This window comes from Cucumis melo, chromosome 5, assembly GCF_025177605.1.
Source record: "Cucumis melo cultivar AY chromosome 5, USDA_Cmelo_AY_1.0, whole genome shotgun sequence".
NCBI classification, from domain to species: Eukaryota; Viridiplantae; Streptophyta; class Magnoliopsida; order Cucurbitales; family Cucurbitaceae; genus Cucumis; species Cucumis melo.
This window is the reverse complement of record NC_066861.1, coordinates 25,102,460-25,119,376: the sequence shown is the minus strand read 5'-3', so window position 1 is coordinate 25,119,376 and position 16,917 is coordinate 25,102,460. Positions and strand designations below refer to the sequence as shown.

At 28.1% G+C, this 16,917-nt stretch overlaps 2 protein-coding genes, 1 long non-coding RNA gene and 1 pseudogene across 3 annotated transcripts; 2 read left to right on the top strand and 2 right to left on the bottom strand.

Annotated features, from left to right (window-relative positions):
• The first annotated feature begins 307 nt into the window (after positions 1-307).
• Positions 308-1,091, top strand: LOC103493368 (RING-H2 finger protein ATL56). The gene has a single exon (XM_008454084.3). It carries the CDS (start codon positions 450-452, stop codon positions 984-986), a length of 537 nt encoding a protein of 178 aa, XP_008452306.1. The 5' UTR covers positions 308-449; the 3' UTR covers positions 987-1,091.
• Positions 1,092-9,289: 8,198 nt separating this feature from the next.
• LOC103499281 (AAA-ATPase At4g25835-like) lies at positions 9,290-10,449 on the bottom strand (annotated as a pseudogene).
• Positions 10,450-12,039: 1,590 nt separating this feature from the next.
• Positions 12,040-14,248, bottom strand: LOC127149401 (uncharacterized). The gene is made up of 3 exons (XR_007820922.1): positions 13,807-14,248; positions 12,900-13,170; positions 12,040-12,457 (listed from the first exon to the last, which is right to left on the bottom strand). It is a non-coding gene; the product is annotated as an uncharacterized LOC127149401 (long non-coding RNA).
• A 952-nt stretch (positions 14,249-15,200) lies between these two features.
• Positions 15,201-16,917, top strand: LOC103499273 (uncharacterized). The gene is made up of 4 exons (XM_008462249.2): positions 15,201-15,215; positions 15,527-15,761; positions 15,914-16,582; positions 16,676-16,917. The coding sequence occupies exons 1-4, from the start codon at positions 15,201-15,203 to the stop codon at positions 16,915-16,917; spliced, it is 1,161 nt and encodes a 386-aa protein (XP_008460471.2).

Genomic DNA, 16,917 nt, shown 5'->3' with positions numbered 1-16,917 from the left:
TCCATCTAAATCAATCTTAAGTGAATTATGAATTTCCATTGGTGAGGAGTTGTCTCTTGATATAAGTGAATTTCGCCCATCAACTGATTTTAAATCAAAGTATATAAGCTACATAGTAATGGAGCTCTCACTCTCACATTTTTTAATTAATCATTAATTCTAGCCCACCAAAGCACTAAAAATAAAATTGATTTTGTAATAGAAGAGTTAGATTAGATTAGATTAGATTAGATTGAAGGTGAAAAGTATCGTCATTCCTAAAGTACCGTAAGACCAAAATCAATGGCCCTACCTCCCCACAAACCCTTCGAAAAAGATCAAAACCCACACGCCCACGGTTTCCATTTCCATACTCTTTTTCCTCGAACTCATACATCATTCAACCATATCCCCAATCCCCTAATTTCCTTCAAAATTCCACTCATCCCTCGCCCCCCAACAAACCCCAAATGCCCTTTCAACATTCTGCCGCCGTGAGCGGCGACCCACTTCCCCACCCACCTCCACCGCCTAAGCCTGAAACTCAACTCCTTTCTCTGCTTCTCAAAATCGCCATCATGATTCTCTTAACCACTCTCTTCTTCGTCTTCCTCGGCCTCGCCACCGCCCTACTCCTTATCCACCTCTGCGTCGCTAGTGCCCTCCATCGCCGTCGCCGATTCCACAGTCGACGTTCCCAATACTCCGATTCCTCATCTGGGTTCTCCCATCGTGACCTCAAAAAGCTTCTCCAGTTCCGATTCTCCAATTGGGTCAATCCCCATTCTCAAATTGACTGCTCTATTTGTCTTGATGGGTTTAGAAAAGGTCAGTGGTGTAGGAGACTTGGTGGGTGTGGACATGTTTATCACCGGAAGTGTATTGATTCGTGGTTAGTTAGGGTTTCTGCTTGTCCTCTTTGCCGACGATGTGTTCGGTTGGATATGGAAGAACATGAAATTGATTGCGTAAGTTCTCGGAACTTTGAGCTTTTTTATGCTCTGTAACTGCTTTTAACTTTAGTTTAGTTTCTTCTTTCTTTTGATTATGTTCCTCTTTTAGATGTATATATAGTTGAATCAATGTTATTCGATGAAGGTTTCTTTTGGTAATGTTTTGATTTTGTGTCTCTGTTTTTCTCTGTTGCTATCATTATTGTGCTCTTGGTTTTTGTTTTTTTCTTCATTACTTTCTCTAATCTCTTGTTTTGAGGTTATAACGATTGGATTATATTCTTTACTTGTAAGGTGAGATTTTTGTTTGGGGTTTGTTTGATTGGGAAGTGGAGATATTAGGGAATTTCATTGTCTTAGGTTTAATGGTAGGATAGAAGGAAAAGAGGAATCCTAAAGTGCTTAGGTATTGAGAGAAATGAGTACATCTCAATTGGTTATGTTATGTTATGTTATGTTATGTATTCGTGGTTACAAGTTCAAATCTTGGACTCTTTGCTAAACTCAAAGAAGTGTCTTTGTAGCTCATAGTGGAAACAACGTTGCAGTGTTCATTAAATTCAATTGGGTTATGGATTCATTAAATAGAGCTAAATGTCTTTTGACTCAGCTTTTGAGAACTATGAAGAATAGCTTCATTGATGTTATAAATCACTTGCAAACATTGTTTTCCAAAAGCATCAATGACCACGAAGAAGGAAAAGGGGTAGAAGTAAAAGGTTATAGGATATTTGGATCCTAAAATTTAAGTCCGTCCTATAAAGATGACATTGTTCACAGGACTTGTATAGATAATGTCTTGATATTTTGAGTAAAATATCAAAGAAATAGAGTTGATTTGGTTTGTGGAAAACTTTGCTTCAAAATTGAAAATTAGTCCAATATATATATATATATATATATATATATATATATATATATATATATATATATATAGTTTGCGTCCAAAATTGGTTTGTTATTATGAGTATTTTTGACCTAATATTATATTGACTTGGCCCAATTATGATTCCCATTTAAATAGAGTTTCAAACCCCTATATAATTTGGAGAAGATTTACCCCAAATAGTATTTGGTCAAATATTATTGTTTCAGTGAATGAATTCATTTTTCATTAGAGGATAAGGGTTGTGTTGGAGTGCCTTTTGAACAAAGGTCTTTAGAAATAAAATAAAATGTGTTTATGTTTTTAGAAATTAAAAGAAAACCAGTTAAGTGGTGGTCAAGTTTCATGTTCATTTAATTGTTAAATTTATAAACGAAAAGGTTATAATTTTCCTAGAATTGAATTTAAGATTAAAATACGAGTTTATTTCTATTTCTATTTCCTATAATATTAAATTTATTAAATGAATTTAATAAAATCACTTATCAATTTTTATAAAAATAGGTTATATTATAAAATTATATAACAATTGCATCTCGCGGAGTACGAAACTAATTTTTATAAATTAGTGGAAGATATAGTTTGAACTATATCTTTTACTTTTATAATTTAAATGTATACTTCAAACACAGATTATAATAATTTAAGCTATAATACTTTGCATTTTGTATACAGATTATAATAACTCACATTATAATACTCTATAATCTAAATATAGATTATAATAACACACGTTATTATAATGCACATACTATAATAATCTACTATGCATCTCAAACATCTATATGGGTTTCATTATCCAAAATAATAATAATAAAATAGAAAACGATAATTTATATCTAAAAGGTAAATTAGTTCTTTAAAAAAACTTGAATTGAAAAGATTTGTTACACACTAAATTAGTCTATAAACCTAGAGACGTAAAATTGAAAATTTTTAAAACTTATTACAGTTTTGGAATCTTTTTATTGTAATCATTAAATTTTTTAAACTCTTAAAAGATACCATATGAGTTTTTATTTATTTACTTTTAATGTTTAATTATTTGTGGGAGTTTTACACGTTACAGTACTTATAATAATTAAATTTAAAGTATTCTAATGGTTAGTGTCGTTATTGTCTTTCATTTCATCTAATCTATGAGTCTTTTGAATATTTTGACCAATTTTAAAAAATAGTTTAGTATGTATGTATGTATATGTACTATAGCGCACACACATTTACTAGGTATATAGATTTGTATATACTTGCATCACTTTAAATTTTTATCATTTACGAATAATTTGATATGTTTCAACCACATATTATATTACAAGATAATAAAAATAATTTAATGTTAAATATGATTTTATCTTATTTAAAAAATTAAAGATTTTTTTTTTAATAAAAAGTTAACTATATAATATTACTTTTTTAGAAATCATTTCTTGCGGGAGAACCCAACCATCACTAATATTTTAAGGATTTTTTTCTTTCAAATTAAACTATTTCAAAAATTATAGTAAAGATAGTTAGAAAATATTTGAAAATTATTTTTTTTCTTTTTTATTTTAAAAATTTAGAAAACCACAGCTTTCTATGAGATTGTCTTATTTAGTGAAAAACAGTCATAAAAAAAAAATATGGCTTTTCTTAAGTGATTATTTGAATGGTCGTAGATTAAAACGGTAGAAAAACATTTTTAGGATTTTTTTATTTAAATAATGTACTTTTTAAAAATATTATAAGAAATAGGTAGGATGAAAAATATTGACAAAAATAAGGTAGTATGGGCGAAGTCGTGTACGGACTACACGATTTCAATGAGATGGCATGTGGACCCTATCCCTTTTTTTTTATTTGATTATTTAATATATATATATATATATATTTAAATCTCCAAAATCTAATTTCCAAAAATATCTTTCCCAATTTCAATTTCTAATTTTCAAAAATATCTTTTTTTTATTAAACACATTTTCAAATTCCATTTCAATCTACTAAAATATTTTCCAAATTACAAATTCTAATATCCAATTCTTTTAATATATATATATATATATATATATATATATATATATATATATATATATATATATATATATATATATATACATTAACAAAACATGTTATTAAAAATATATTACATAAATATTTGCAATCCATTATATTAGCAAAATATTTAAATTTTTTAGAATCAAAATGAAAAAAAGGTTATGACAAGAATAATTATATTGTATGAAAATTAGAATATTTAATTTTTTTAAAAATCAAAATATATGATAAGAATATCTAATTTTCTCTTATAATCAGAATAAGAAGAGTTATGACAACAAATAATTTTGTTAATATTGGTGGATTGCAAATATTTGTTTAATATATTTTTTAATAACATATTTTGTTGATATATATATATATATATATATATATATATATATATATATATATATATATTAAATTGGAGATTGAAATTTGAAATTTGAAAAGTTATTTAATAAGGAAAGATATTTTTAAAATTTTGAAATTGGAATTTGGAAAGGATTTTGAGATTTATTAAATAATGAAAAAATGAAAAAGGTGTGGAATCCATGTGCCATCTCCACGATTCCCAAGTAATGTTGGGCTATATAACTTTACCGACTTTACCCAAATTATCATATTTTTGTTAATATTTTTCCTTTTATCTTATTGTTGACATTACTTGATACATTATTTAAAAAATAGATTCTATTTTAGACAACTTTATCCTTCAACATTTTAATTAGTTACAAGTATAAACTATATTTTAATTTGAAATAAACAAAAAATTGAAATTAAATACATTAAAAGTATGAGTTATTACTTATTATTATTGTAAATTGATTTGAAAAAAAAAACTTTTAAAATTTTATTTCACAGAAAATAACATAAAGCCAACATAGCCAACAAGCTTAGCTTTATTAGCAACCGTATATATTTATAATAAAATAGGTTTATCGAATTTATAATATGTAGCGATTTATAGTAAATGAAAATATAATTTTTTATTTTCACAGAAAAATAAAATAAAAAATACTACGTGTAACAGAGTCATTAAACAAAAGTATATTATTAGAAAAATATTAAATTTTAGTTAAAAGTTAAATAAAGTATATATGTCCTTTTTGGTATCTTTGTTTGTTAAACAATTTATTTTTTCAATTTTATTGTTTAATTTAGTTGCTCTTTAGATTTAGGGAGCCGTTTCGATTTCACTAAACTAATTTTTTCAAGACTTTTTGTATTGATTTTTTTACATTTTTTATGAGATCGTTTAGATTTGGTTGGAACCTAAACAATTCTTTTTTCAAAATTCTTTGTAAACGATCCTTTAGATTTCACTACTTTTTCACGATCGTTTATATTTGGTTTTCAAATCTAAGTGAAAAAAAAAAAAGAAAGAAATGAAATATTTAAAAAATGGCTAAATTTATTACGCATGCCATAGATATTTTGTTAGTTTGTTACATTTGTGAAAATTCACTTAGAGAAAACATCACAACAATTTCATTTGAAATGCAAAAAAAAAAAAAAAATGAATTTAAACTTAATGAATATAGGTATAGTAAATTAAGTTTGTATTACATGATACTCAGATGCGTCATAAATATTTTCATCTCTTTAAATTAAGGTGAATTAATAATACGTGAATGCAATACTTCCAATCACCAACATTAGTCATAGTAAATGTTTTTGGAGTTAGACATTTTCATGTTTTTGTGTTTTTTAAACTAGTGTTAATGCACATGTATTTTAATTTATAAAAATCAAAATATAAATTTATTTTTATTAATTTGTACAAAATATTATTTTAAAAGTTATGTTGGATTCATATATATATATATATATATATATATTGGAAAACTATTGTAGATGTAACAAAACATCAAATTATTTACGGTCCGTATAACCAAAACTCATAAAATTAGTAATTTTTTAAATATTCCAGGTTTACCCTTCCACATTTCTTCCTTCGGCGATTCGTCTTCCTTCTCTATTTCGTCTTCTTCGTTGTTCCCTGCGATTTCGTCTTTCTTCTTTTCTTTCTTTCTTTTCTGCGATTTTTTTCCATCATCTTTCTTATTTTTCAATTCTTTATTTACGTTGTTTAATTTTTCAATCGTTTTCTTTTCTCTTCTTTTTTTCTCGCTTCGATTTTTTCCATCGTCTTTCTATTTTTTTTACGCGTTTGCATTTGGGTAACCAAATCTAAACGACTTTTAGAATAGGTAAAAAAAAAAAAATAGCAAAATCTAATGTGTATAACACTGTGTATAAAAAAATATCAAAATCTAGAAGATTGTGTATAAAGAATCTTGTAAACGATATGTAAAAAAAGTAAAGTAAAAAAAATAAAAGATTGTATATAAATAATTTTTTAAAAAAAATCATTTAGATTGGAGCAGCCAAATGTAAACGATCGTGTAAAAAGATAAAAGATCGAAAAATCTTGAAAAAAATTCATTTGGATTGGAGTAGCCAAATGTAAACGATCGTGTAAAAAAAGTAAATGATCGTGTAAAAAAATATAAACGATCGTGTACCAAAATAATAAAAAAAATCGTGTACCAATTTTTTAAAAAAAATCATTTAGACAATCGTGTAACAAAATTAAACGATGGAATTGAAAAACTCATATCTAAACGATCGCGTACAAATTGTAGCCATATCTAAACGATCTCGTATAAACTTTAGTTATATTATAAATTATAGACATATCTAAACGAACGCATTATAGCCATTATCTAAACGATCACACGTATAAATTATAGTCATATCTAAACGATCAATAACAAAATCTAAACAATCACAAATATATTAGGCGCGCGTTGTTGAGGTGTGATTGACGGGTCATTTTTAGTATTTTACACAGTGGGTCTCTAGGCTTTTTCCATTTTCGAAATTGTTCTATAGAATGTAAATATTTTGCCCTTTTTTATATTTTTTAAAAGACCCCATATATATATATAGATATATAATATAATATAATATAATATAATAATGCTTTTTTAATATATAATATATTAATATTTTGAGAAATTTTCATAAATATAACAAATCACTACAATATTTAACGTCTGTGTAACAAAACCAATGAAATTAGCCACTTTTTAAATATTTTAGGTTTGCGCTTATGTCTTTCTTTTCCTCTTGCTTGCGATTTCCTTTTATCGAGTCTTTATTTCTTTCTATCGAGTCTTTCTTCTTTTCATTTTTTTTTCACTGTGAATTTTTTCCATCATCTTGCTTCTTTTCTTCTTCTTTCTAAATAATCATGTACAAAAAATAGTCAAATCTAAAACATCGTGTATAAAAAATCTTGAAAAAAAATCGTTTAAATTGGAGTAGTAAAATCTAAATGATCGTGTAAAAGAAAAAAACGATAGTGTACAAAAGAATTAAAAAAAATTAAAAAAACCGTTTAGCTAAATCTAAACAACAGTGTACCAAAAGAATCTTGAAAAAATAAATGATCGTGTAGACAAATTTAAAAGACCATGTACCAAAAGAATCTTGAAAAAAATCGTTACTCAAATCTAAACGTACCCAAATCTAAATGAAGCAAAATCTGAATGATGATCGTGTAACCAAATCTAAACGATCGTATAATCAAATTAAACGATTGTGTAATCAAATTAAACGATTATGTAACCAAATTAAAGATAGAATTGAAAAAATAAATCGTTTATATCGTGTACCAATAGTCAAATATAAACAACTATCTACCAAATATATTACGCGAGTTGTTGACTGAGCATTTTTGGTATTTTTTTTATTGTGAGCCTATGGACTTTTTATTTTTTGAAATTGTTTTATACAAGCTAAATATTTGACCGCTTTATTATATTTTTGAAAATGTTTTTTTTAAACAATTTGATTTGTGATTTAATATATGTATATAGGTTTTTATAAAAATAAAAATATAACTGCATAACTATGTATATATATTAAATTAGAAGTAAATCAAATAGTTTGCTTTTATTTCTTTTTAAAAGTATAAAGAACTAAAAAAGTCATCACAATTTATTTTGAACTTTATATTGGTAAAGAAACATAATTATACAAAAAAATCAATTTTAAAAAAACGTAAAATAATTATCAAACATAATTTTTTAGGGGAATTGCTATGGCTTGAAAAAAATATACAAAATATTGGAGAGTTGGTTTTTGATATATTTTGTAAATAGTTTTAAAACTTTGCTATTTTTTAGAATGTCTTTTTTTATTATTGTTTTTTATTTTTTAAAAATAAAACGAAAAACAATAACAAAAAGGAGAATTGTCAAAAAATGATAAAATTGACAAAATATTTACAGCAACATTTCAGATTCTATGTATGATAGATAATGGTAGACACTGATATACTTCTATCAGTCATATTGATAAACTATAATAAAGTATATCAATATCTATCATTGATAGAATCTAAAATTTTGCTTTATTACGTAAATATTTTAGTTTATTTTACTATATTTAAAAATGTTTAAGAAAGTATATGTTTTTTATTTCTTAAAATCTGAAAATATCTAAAACAAATTTTCAAAAATCAAAATAAGGAATTAAATATCGAATGGTTATCAAAACCTTTGAAGTATTTAATTTTATATATAATTTTGGTTCCTAATATCTAAACTATGATGTGTAATTTACATTTACTAGCTTCCTTCTCAAACATTCAAATGTTCATATTCTTAATTATTATACTAAAAATTTAATTACAAAATACACTTTGTTTTTTCATGTTGACTTTGAATTGCTCATTTTAACAATATTACTATGTTTTATTAAACAAAAAACAAATTTTTATAGTTGGCTTGGATTAATTTTTTAGATTGAGTTATTTTTGTCTTTTTTTTTTTTTTGTTTTTAAGTTATGATTATAATTAAGTTGGTCAACATTGGTTTTGGGTTCAAACCGTGGCCAACTAATAACATATTGGTTTTCAAAAGTCATGAAAGAAATGTCAAAGTTCTAGCAACACATTTTTCTCATAATGCTCGAAAATTGAGTAAACACAACTCTTAGTTTTACTTATCAAGCAGAAGTCAATATTTTGTCGACGATATTTAAGTACCATCGATAAAAGCATGACTTCACCGAAATTTTATATTTAGATTTAGAATAAAAAAAAAAGGTATGTATATATATAAGAATAGTTCAAATCATTCCATCATCCAATGTGTTTGAAAAATATTGGTATTTGTATTCAAGGTTGCACCTCATGTTTTTACTATCCAATATGTCATAGAAAATATTGTCCTTCCTTTTCTTTTTAGTTTCTAAATTTGTTCTACAACAAAACTGTGCTAGAAAAAAAGAACAGATGTAACACAATCTACACTAAAATATTTCTATTTTGACTGTGGTTTGAGTGTGATCGGAATGTGTATGTATTTTGTTTTAACTTCTTAAGATTTTAATTTTGAAAAAAAAAAAATCCTTCTAGAAAAAAATGTAGTGTTTGACAATCACTCAAAAACATTTGTCTGGAAGAGTGAGTTTATGAAATAAGTTAGGTTCAGAATAAACACTTAAATAAAGCTTAAAAAAACTCATCAAAATAAGCATATCCATTCTCCCACTCCTCACCAATGCCGGATCCAACTTCTTGACATGGTTCGTCGTGAACACAAAGATCTTCTCACTTCCACAATACGACCACAATCCATCCATGAAATTCAACAAACCAGAAAGCGTAATCGAATCACCATCCCTTGAGTTTTTCCGATTCGATAGAACAATCGATGTCTTTGATTACCACGATTGATTTCAATGTCGTCGTCATTAGAAGCGTTTTGAGCTCGGAATTGCTCTCTACTTCGGTTAATTCAAGATCGTATATGTCAAACTCGAGAAAATTAGCCATCGCTGCAATTAAGCTTGATTTTCCCGTTTCGGGTGGACCGTACAAAAGGTAACCTCTCTTTCAAGCTCGTCTTGTTTTCTCGTAAAACGATTTTCCATTTCTCGTGAAATCTCGAAGATCTTCCATGATTTCTTGTTTCTTTATTGGATCTATAGCGAGTGTTTCGAACGTGTTTGGATGTTTGAATGGAACAGCCTCCCATGGAGTAATATTAAAACCTCTTGAATCGAACGATCCACCGCCATTTCCACCGTCTCTGCGAGGATTTGTGAAGAGGTAGCGATCTTGATTTCTACGTCGGATATCGTTAGCGATTTGGGTAATATGCTCGAAGTAGGAGTTGAGAATAAGGGATTTGTGTTGTTTTTTGAATTTGAAAATGAATCGTCTTTTGTGTTCTGGAAATATTATTCGCCATGTGTTTTGTAAGTGCCTTGGTGTGACAATGTGGAGCCATTGGAGGGAGACGCCGTTGAATTGGTCGGAGATGGAGGCGTTGTTTTGGAGGAAGAACGTGAGGGCGGAGAAGTTGAGTTGTCGAGTAAGGCTGAGGCGTGTAGTGGTGGTGGCGGCGGTGTTGGTGGAGAGGGAGGAGGTATGAAAGCTAAGAGAGACGCCGGTTTGGAAGGTTTAGTTTTGCTTTAATTTGTTTTTTAAAGTCTATCAGTTATATATTAATTTTTATGATAGGTTGGAATGATTTCACTAGACTTCACATAATTCACCTTCTTTGATTTGTAAAAACTTTCAAAATAGGTAGGGTCATTCTTAATGATTCATATGATATGATTGAGTTTTTCTCTGTTCTTCATCACTTTTATTGCATGGATTTGAACATAGGTGCGAATGGCCTAACAATCTGAGTAACCACTGGCTAATAATAAATATTAATAATTAAGTAGTTTTCTTTATATATATATATATATATATATATATATATATATATATATATATATATATATATATATATATATATAAAGACAAAAAAGTTGAGGAGCTCTTTGACCTATGCTAAATCCGCCGGTACATGGGACTTATATTCTTATGGATTAAATTTTTTAAGTCTTATGTCTCATAACTATTTTATTTTTTGTTTTTGGTTATTGAAAATAAAGCATATTCCTCCATATTGTACAATAGTTTGCATCCTTTTAAATTATAATGGTTGATTTCTTAGCCAAATTTCAAATTCTGAAAACAAAAATTTAAATGCTATTTTCTAAATTTTTTTTTTAAAACCTGACTTGAGTTTTCAGATCATTCTTAAAAATGTAGATAACAAAGGAGAAAATTTTGGAGGTGGAAATAATGTCTATAAACTTAATAATTAAAAAAAAAAGTTACTAAACAAGACCTAAACTTTCATAAACAAATCAGTTAAAGTTCTAAAAAAGGATTTCATTTGAAAATTGTCTATTCATCAAAATTTTTATTATGTTTCTCCAACATTCGAAGGAGTCTTCACATGTAAGAATTAATGCATTGATGATCGTCAAATTTGAATGTTTTTCAATGATTCACTTAGGGCAATTTAAGAGTTTTAATTGATACAATATTTGAAAGTATCATAAGATCCTTCGCAAACAAAATTTGAATGATTGTAAATTAATATAATTAGAAAGGATTTGAATTGATACAACTATTGTTTAGATAATAAAATTGATATTTAATTTTCTTGATAAAAATAAATTTTCTCGTTTTTTGTGTTGTTTTCAAATATAGTAAAATGAACCAAAATATTTATAAATATAACAAAAACATCATTGTTATGGGTTATCAGTTTCTATATGAGTACCAATAGAAGATAGTAATCTAATCAATATTATATTTATTACTATATATTACAGATAGACCAACATTTTGTTATATTTGAAAATACTTTTGATATACTACTACAAAACTAGGTTTACTTGACGTTTTTCAATGCGGCAAGTAATCCAGTGTCAAGAATAAGGAAGGTTTATTTGACAGTTTTTAAGCGTCAAGTATACTTATTCTTGACAGGTAAAAGACGTCAAGTATATAAATATACTTGACAGTTTTTATGCGTCAACTAATCCGGTGTCAAGAATAAGAGATTTTATTTTTGACAGTTTTTACACTACAAGAAATCTGGCTTTTAATGTCGGTTTAAAACCGACATTAAATGTTCGTCATTGTATATTGTGAAAAATATATAAAAAAATCGCTTGCACACTAGCTATAGAATGACTACTACTCTGTGGCAAACCTCTGTATAATAACTATCTATTAGTAAAGTTAGATAAATTAGAAGAAACAAATAAAGAAGTGAAAACAAACCAACGATATCCCAATGAGAAGTAAAATAAATTAATAAAAGTAAAACATAATATAATTGTTCATAATATAATTGTGATCAACAAGTTCATAATGTAATTTTCATAAACATGTCAATGTATAGTCCAAAACCTCCAAACCAAACAACGAGTGAAGCACAAGCTTCCATCAATAATACCAATTTACTAAACTTAAAACTTTGATTATAATCAGGACATCCCCAACAATATTTGACTAAACATCAATTTCTGATTTCAAATAGCTAGCCTGATAGTATCATATGCACACCTACTAAATACATATTCATATTTGTGAATGTAGCACCCTCAAATTCAAGGATTAACAAATACGGAACATCATTCACAAAAATGAATAAACATACAAAAGTAATCACCAAGCTGTTTCAATTCACGAAGCCTGCAATACATTGAACCTTTAAATAGACTGTATTGCACCTAGCAGCGCGATCTTCTCATCTGACCCAAAGAAAATTTAAAATGAGTTGGCATATCTTAAAGAATATCAATCAACGTTAAAATATTTATCTTTCTAAGGAAAAAAGAAGAAAGGGAGAAAATCAATTGACAGAATAATGTAATCAAATGAATTTGTAATGTAAACTGCACATTATACAATGACTCGTGGCAATATTTGTAATGAATTTGTAATGTAAACTGCATAATATACAAAATATGTAATCAAATCAATTGACAGAAAGCATGTGTTTACATTACAAATTCATTTGATTACTATGTTTTTTTTAGAATTAGTTTAATTTGGTCGTGGCAAATTTATAAGATTTCTTTATTGAAGTATTTATGGTGGGGGAAACTAAAACTCTTACTAAGACTTTAGGCTTTCAGGAAATGTAATCAAATGAAAAAAAAAAAATATAAGCATGAAAATCTAAGAGAATACCAAGTGCAATGGCAACAGCAGCCACGCTGAACTGGGTGAGCAAATCCTTTCTCTCTGATGGATCCCTATAGTTCTCAGTCCATGATGTCATAATGATGGTCATACCAATGGCAAGAAAGCATGCAACAACATCAAAAGGTGCCACTGGTCCAAGAGACAGACTATCGACTAGTACATTCCCAAACAACCTAGTAAGAATTGCAACAAGACCATTGCAAAGAAAAATAGCCTTTGAGAACGTAATAGACAACCATTGCTGTTTAAAGCCCCTCTGCAGAAAAGAAAGGGAATGGAGCAAGAAACATGTTATTATATTTAAAATTATCAATAAATAGGTACAATCATTTGAAATGTTCATCATCGGGACAAAATTACAAGCATTATGCTAATGGATCAGGGAACCAAAAATGTGAGCCAAAAACTTCCATAAAGATTATTACTGTGCATATTAGTGAAAATCCGTCTATCTATCAAGTCCCTATGAATCTCCTTACCTCTTTTCAAATTCAAAAGCCTAGTACAAGATGAGACAACAACAGTAAAAGTCACAGAATTAGGCTCAAAACCCAACTCTTTCACTTCTATGTGTCAAACTTATAACATACATAAACAAACCATAGAATGCAGTAGTTATAGCTTAGGAAACTCCTGCACTTCTATGTGACTACATTGCAATTACACTATCTTATTTGTAAATCGAGAACAACTTATGTTCAGTCCTTGTCTTCATATATGTTTAATTCTCTTAAAGGCTAAAACTATATCATTCACATATGAGAATCAACAGGTACAAAGTAAGTAGTTTGACCTCTAACAAGATGCAAACAGAACTCATTATATTCAACGAGAAAACAGAGTACTACTTTCCCTATGTTCAAACCATTGAAGTATGAGAAAACAAACTTACAATCTGAATGAGAATGCTTTTGAAAGCCTAGGGCAAAGATGCAAGGTTTTTCTTTTCTAGTCAAATCACGAGTTTCATTCCATCCTTTTTCATGTTGTAGCCTACTCTGTGACGTTCATGCGGCTAACCGATGAAAGTGATGAAGATCTCAGAAGTTCGAGTGTGGAGCTATTCGCGTGTAGCCGTTTGAGTGTAGCTGATCTATTTGCATCGAGGGTCATCGTTAGCATCGATCTTCGTTAAAGTTCATCGGCAGCCGTCCGCAAAGTCGATCATCGTCGAAGTTCATCAGCAGTCATCGTTAGAGTTGGTCGTCGTTGAAGGTTATCAGCAGCCGTAGTCATTCGTGGCTTCCGTCATTTTGCATTGCTTGTCGCTGTTGTGGATGCTATGGTTTTAGTTAGGTTTTCGTGGATGGAAAATGTGTGGAGATGGAGAGAAAAATGGGGTTTTATATTTTCTTTTGTTAATTATTTAATCAATCAATTTTTCAAATACTGTCATTTTTTACATTTAAAAAATGTCAAAGCACATAAAATTATACTTGACGTTTTTAAACTGTCAAGTATTAACAAAGAAAAATGAAAAGTTATGCATTTTTTTAGCTTTTTCGTTATTCTTGACGTTTTTTATTCTACTTGACAGTTTTTATTAAAAATGTCAAGAATTTCTAAACTGCAAGCGTCAAGTAAACCCAATTTTGTAGTAGTAATAGGTAGTATTTTTTTCGTTTAAAACAATTATCGTGTATAGATTATAATTATTAGAAAATAATGCTCAAGATATCACCTACTAATGATCCAAGCAAAAGACTATTTAATTCCTATTCACTTTGGCTTCTTTTGTTACTATAGAGTTCGAGTTATTATACATTATATTATTTTTGAAACTTTTGAGATGCTCTTTTTTCACTACCTTGGAAAATATAATAAAAAATCACTTTTATGAGCTAAAGTGAGCTTAAAAAGTGGACACGTTTATAATCAAGTATAAAAACATATTTTTTAAAAGATGTAAATATAAAAAAATTTCTCTTTGATAGCTATTCTATTAACAATGTGAAATATCATTAACATATTGTAAGAGTTAGATCTAAATTTTACTATATTTACAAATTCTTTTACATTTTACTTTATCTGCTTCTATTTTAAAACTCATTATCATATTTACAACTGTCACATTTTCTTTATATACTTTACAAACTATAGTCCCACACTTCTTGAGATGAAAGTCTATGATATATGTGTAAGAATATTTGATGTGGTGCAATTTTATGCAAAACTAAAAATAAATCCACAGAATTTGAAGTTCATAATAGAAAACATAAAAATGATTACGAAAATATTAAGAGATATTATTTATCGTTGGAATATATATATTTTTTTAATACAACGATGGTATGGATGAAAGTTTGAACTTTCTATCTTTCACCATTAGAATGGATAAAGTCATATCTATCACTATTGAGCTAAGTTTGTCTTTAACTCGGGAATATTATTTGTTGTTATGTCCATAATACTTATCTTTAAAAGTAGATAAGGTTGAGCAGGGTGGATTTATTAAGGGACTAGCGGGGGCACGTACCTCTTTCACATTATCGATTTTTGTATTTTAATATTAATTTTGAAATGTCAGACTATAATATATATTAAACAATGTTTATTTATTCAAAATTTTTGTTCTAGTGTAATGGCTGTGCTTCCATTTTGTAACCTTTAAGTTAGAGGTTCGAATCTTACGAATTACAATTATTTTTATTCCAAAAGAGCAGATGTCAGTTGTATTACGATATGTGGATGAAGGTCATGTGAATGAACGATTTATTGAAATCATCCATGTCAATAATACAAGTGCCCTATCACTTAAGGAAGTTATTGATGGTTTTTTCTCTCAACATGGGTTGAGTATTGCTAATTTGCGAGAGCAAGGATATTATGGAGCAAGTAATATGCAAGGTGAGTTCCATGGCTTGAAAGCACTTATTTTGAAAGAAAATGAATGTGCTTTTTACAATCATTGTTTTGCTCATCAACTTCAATTAGCTCTTGTAAATACTGCAAAAAATCATGTGGAAATTGTCGGTTTTTTTTTATTGCTACAAATGTAGTGAATGTTATTGGAGCATCAGCGAAACGTCGAGATATTCTACGAGAGAAACATAACATGAAAATTTTTGAAGCTTTAAATAATGGTGAAATATCAAGTGGACGAGGATTAAATCAAGAGATAATGATTAAAAAACTAGGAGATACTCGATGGGGATCACATTACAACACTTTAACGAGTTTAGTTACAATGTTCTCTTCAGTAGTTGATGTGCTTGAGACAATTGTGGACAGTGGATCAAATTCAGAACAAAAATATGAAGCACAGATTCTAACAACTTCAATCTTGTCATTTGACTTTGTTTTCAATATGCATCTCATGAAAAATATATTGGGAATCACAAATGACTTGTCTCAAGTCTTACAAAGAAAAGATGAGGATATTGTGAATGCAATGAATTTAGTCAACATTTGTAAAGGTAGACTGCAAGCAATGAGAGAATCTGGTTGGGATTCATTATTGAAAAGAGTTTCTTATTTCTGCAATAGTCATGATATTGAAGTTCTTAAAATGGATGCTATGTTTTTAGTTCGAGTACGAAAAAGTCGAAAATCTCAACTAATTACAAATTTGCATCATTATCGTGTTGAAGTCTTCTATACTGTCATTGATATGCAACTTCAAGAGTTGAATAATCGTTCTACTGAATCAAGTACTGAATTGCTTCTCTGTATGACTTGTTTGAATCCGAGTAATTCATTTGCTGCTTTTGATAGACAAAAACTTAGTCGACTTGCTTAGTTTTATCCAAGAGACTTTTTAGCTATTGAACTCTCTATGCCTAAGGATCAACTTCAAAATTACATTATTGATATGCGTTCAGAGTTTGTTGAACTAAAAAGCATTGGTGGTCTTGCAGTGAAAATGGTCGTTACGAAAAGAGATAAGGTCTACCCTTTAGTTTATCGGTTGCTCACATTGACGTTGATTTTACCAGTTGTAACAGCTACTGTACAGAGAACATTTTCTGCTATGAATATTTTGAAGACTCGACTGCGCAATTGA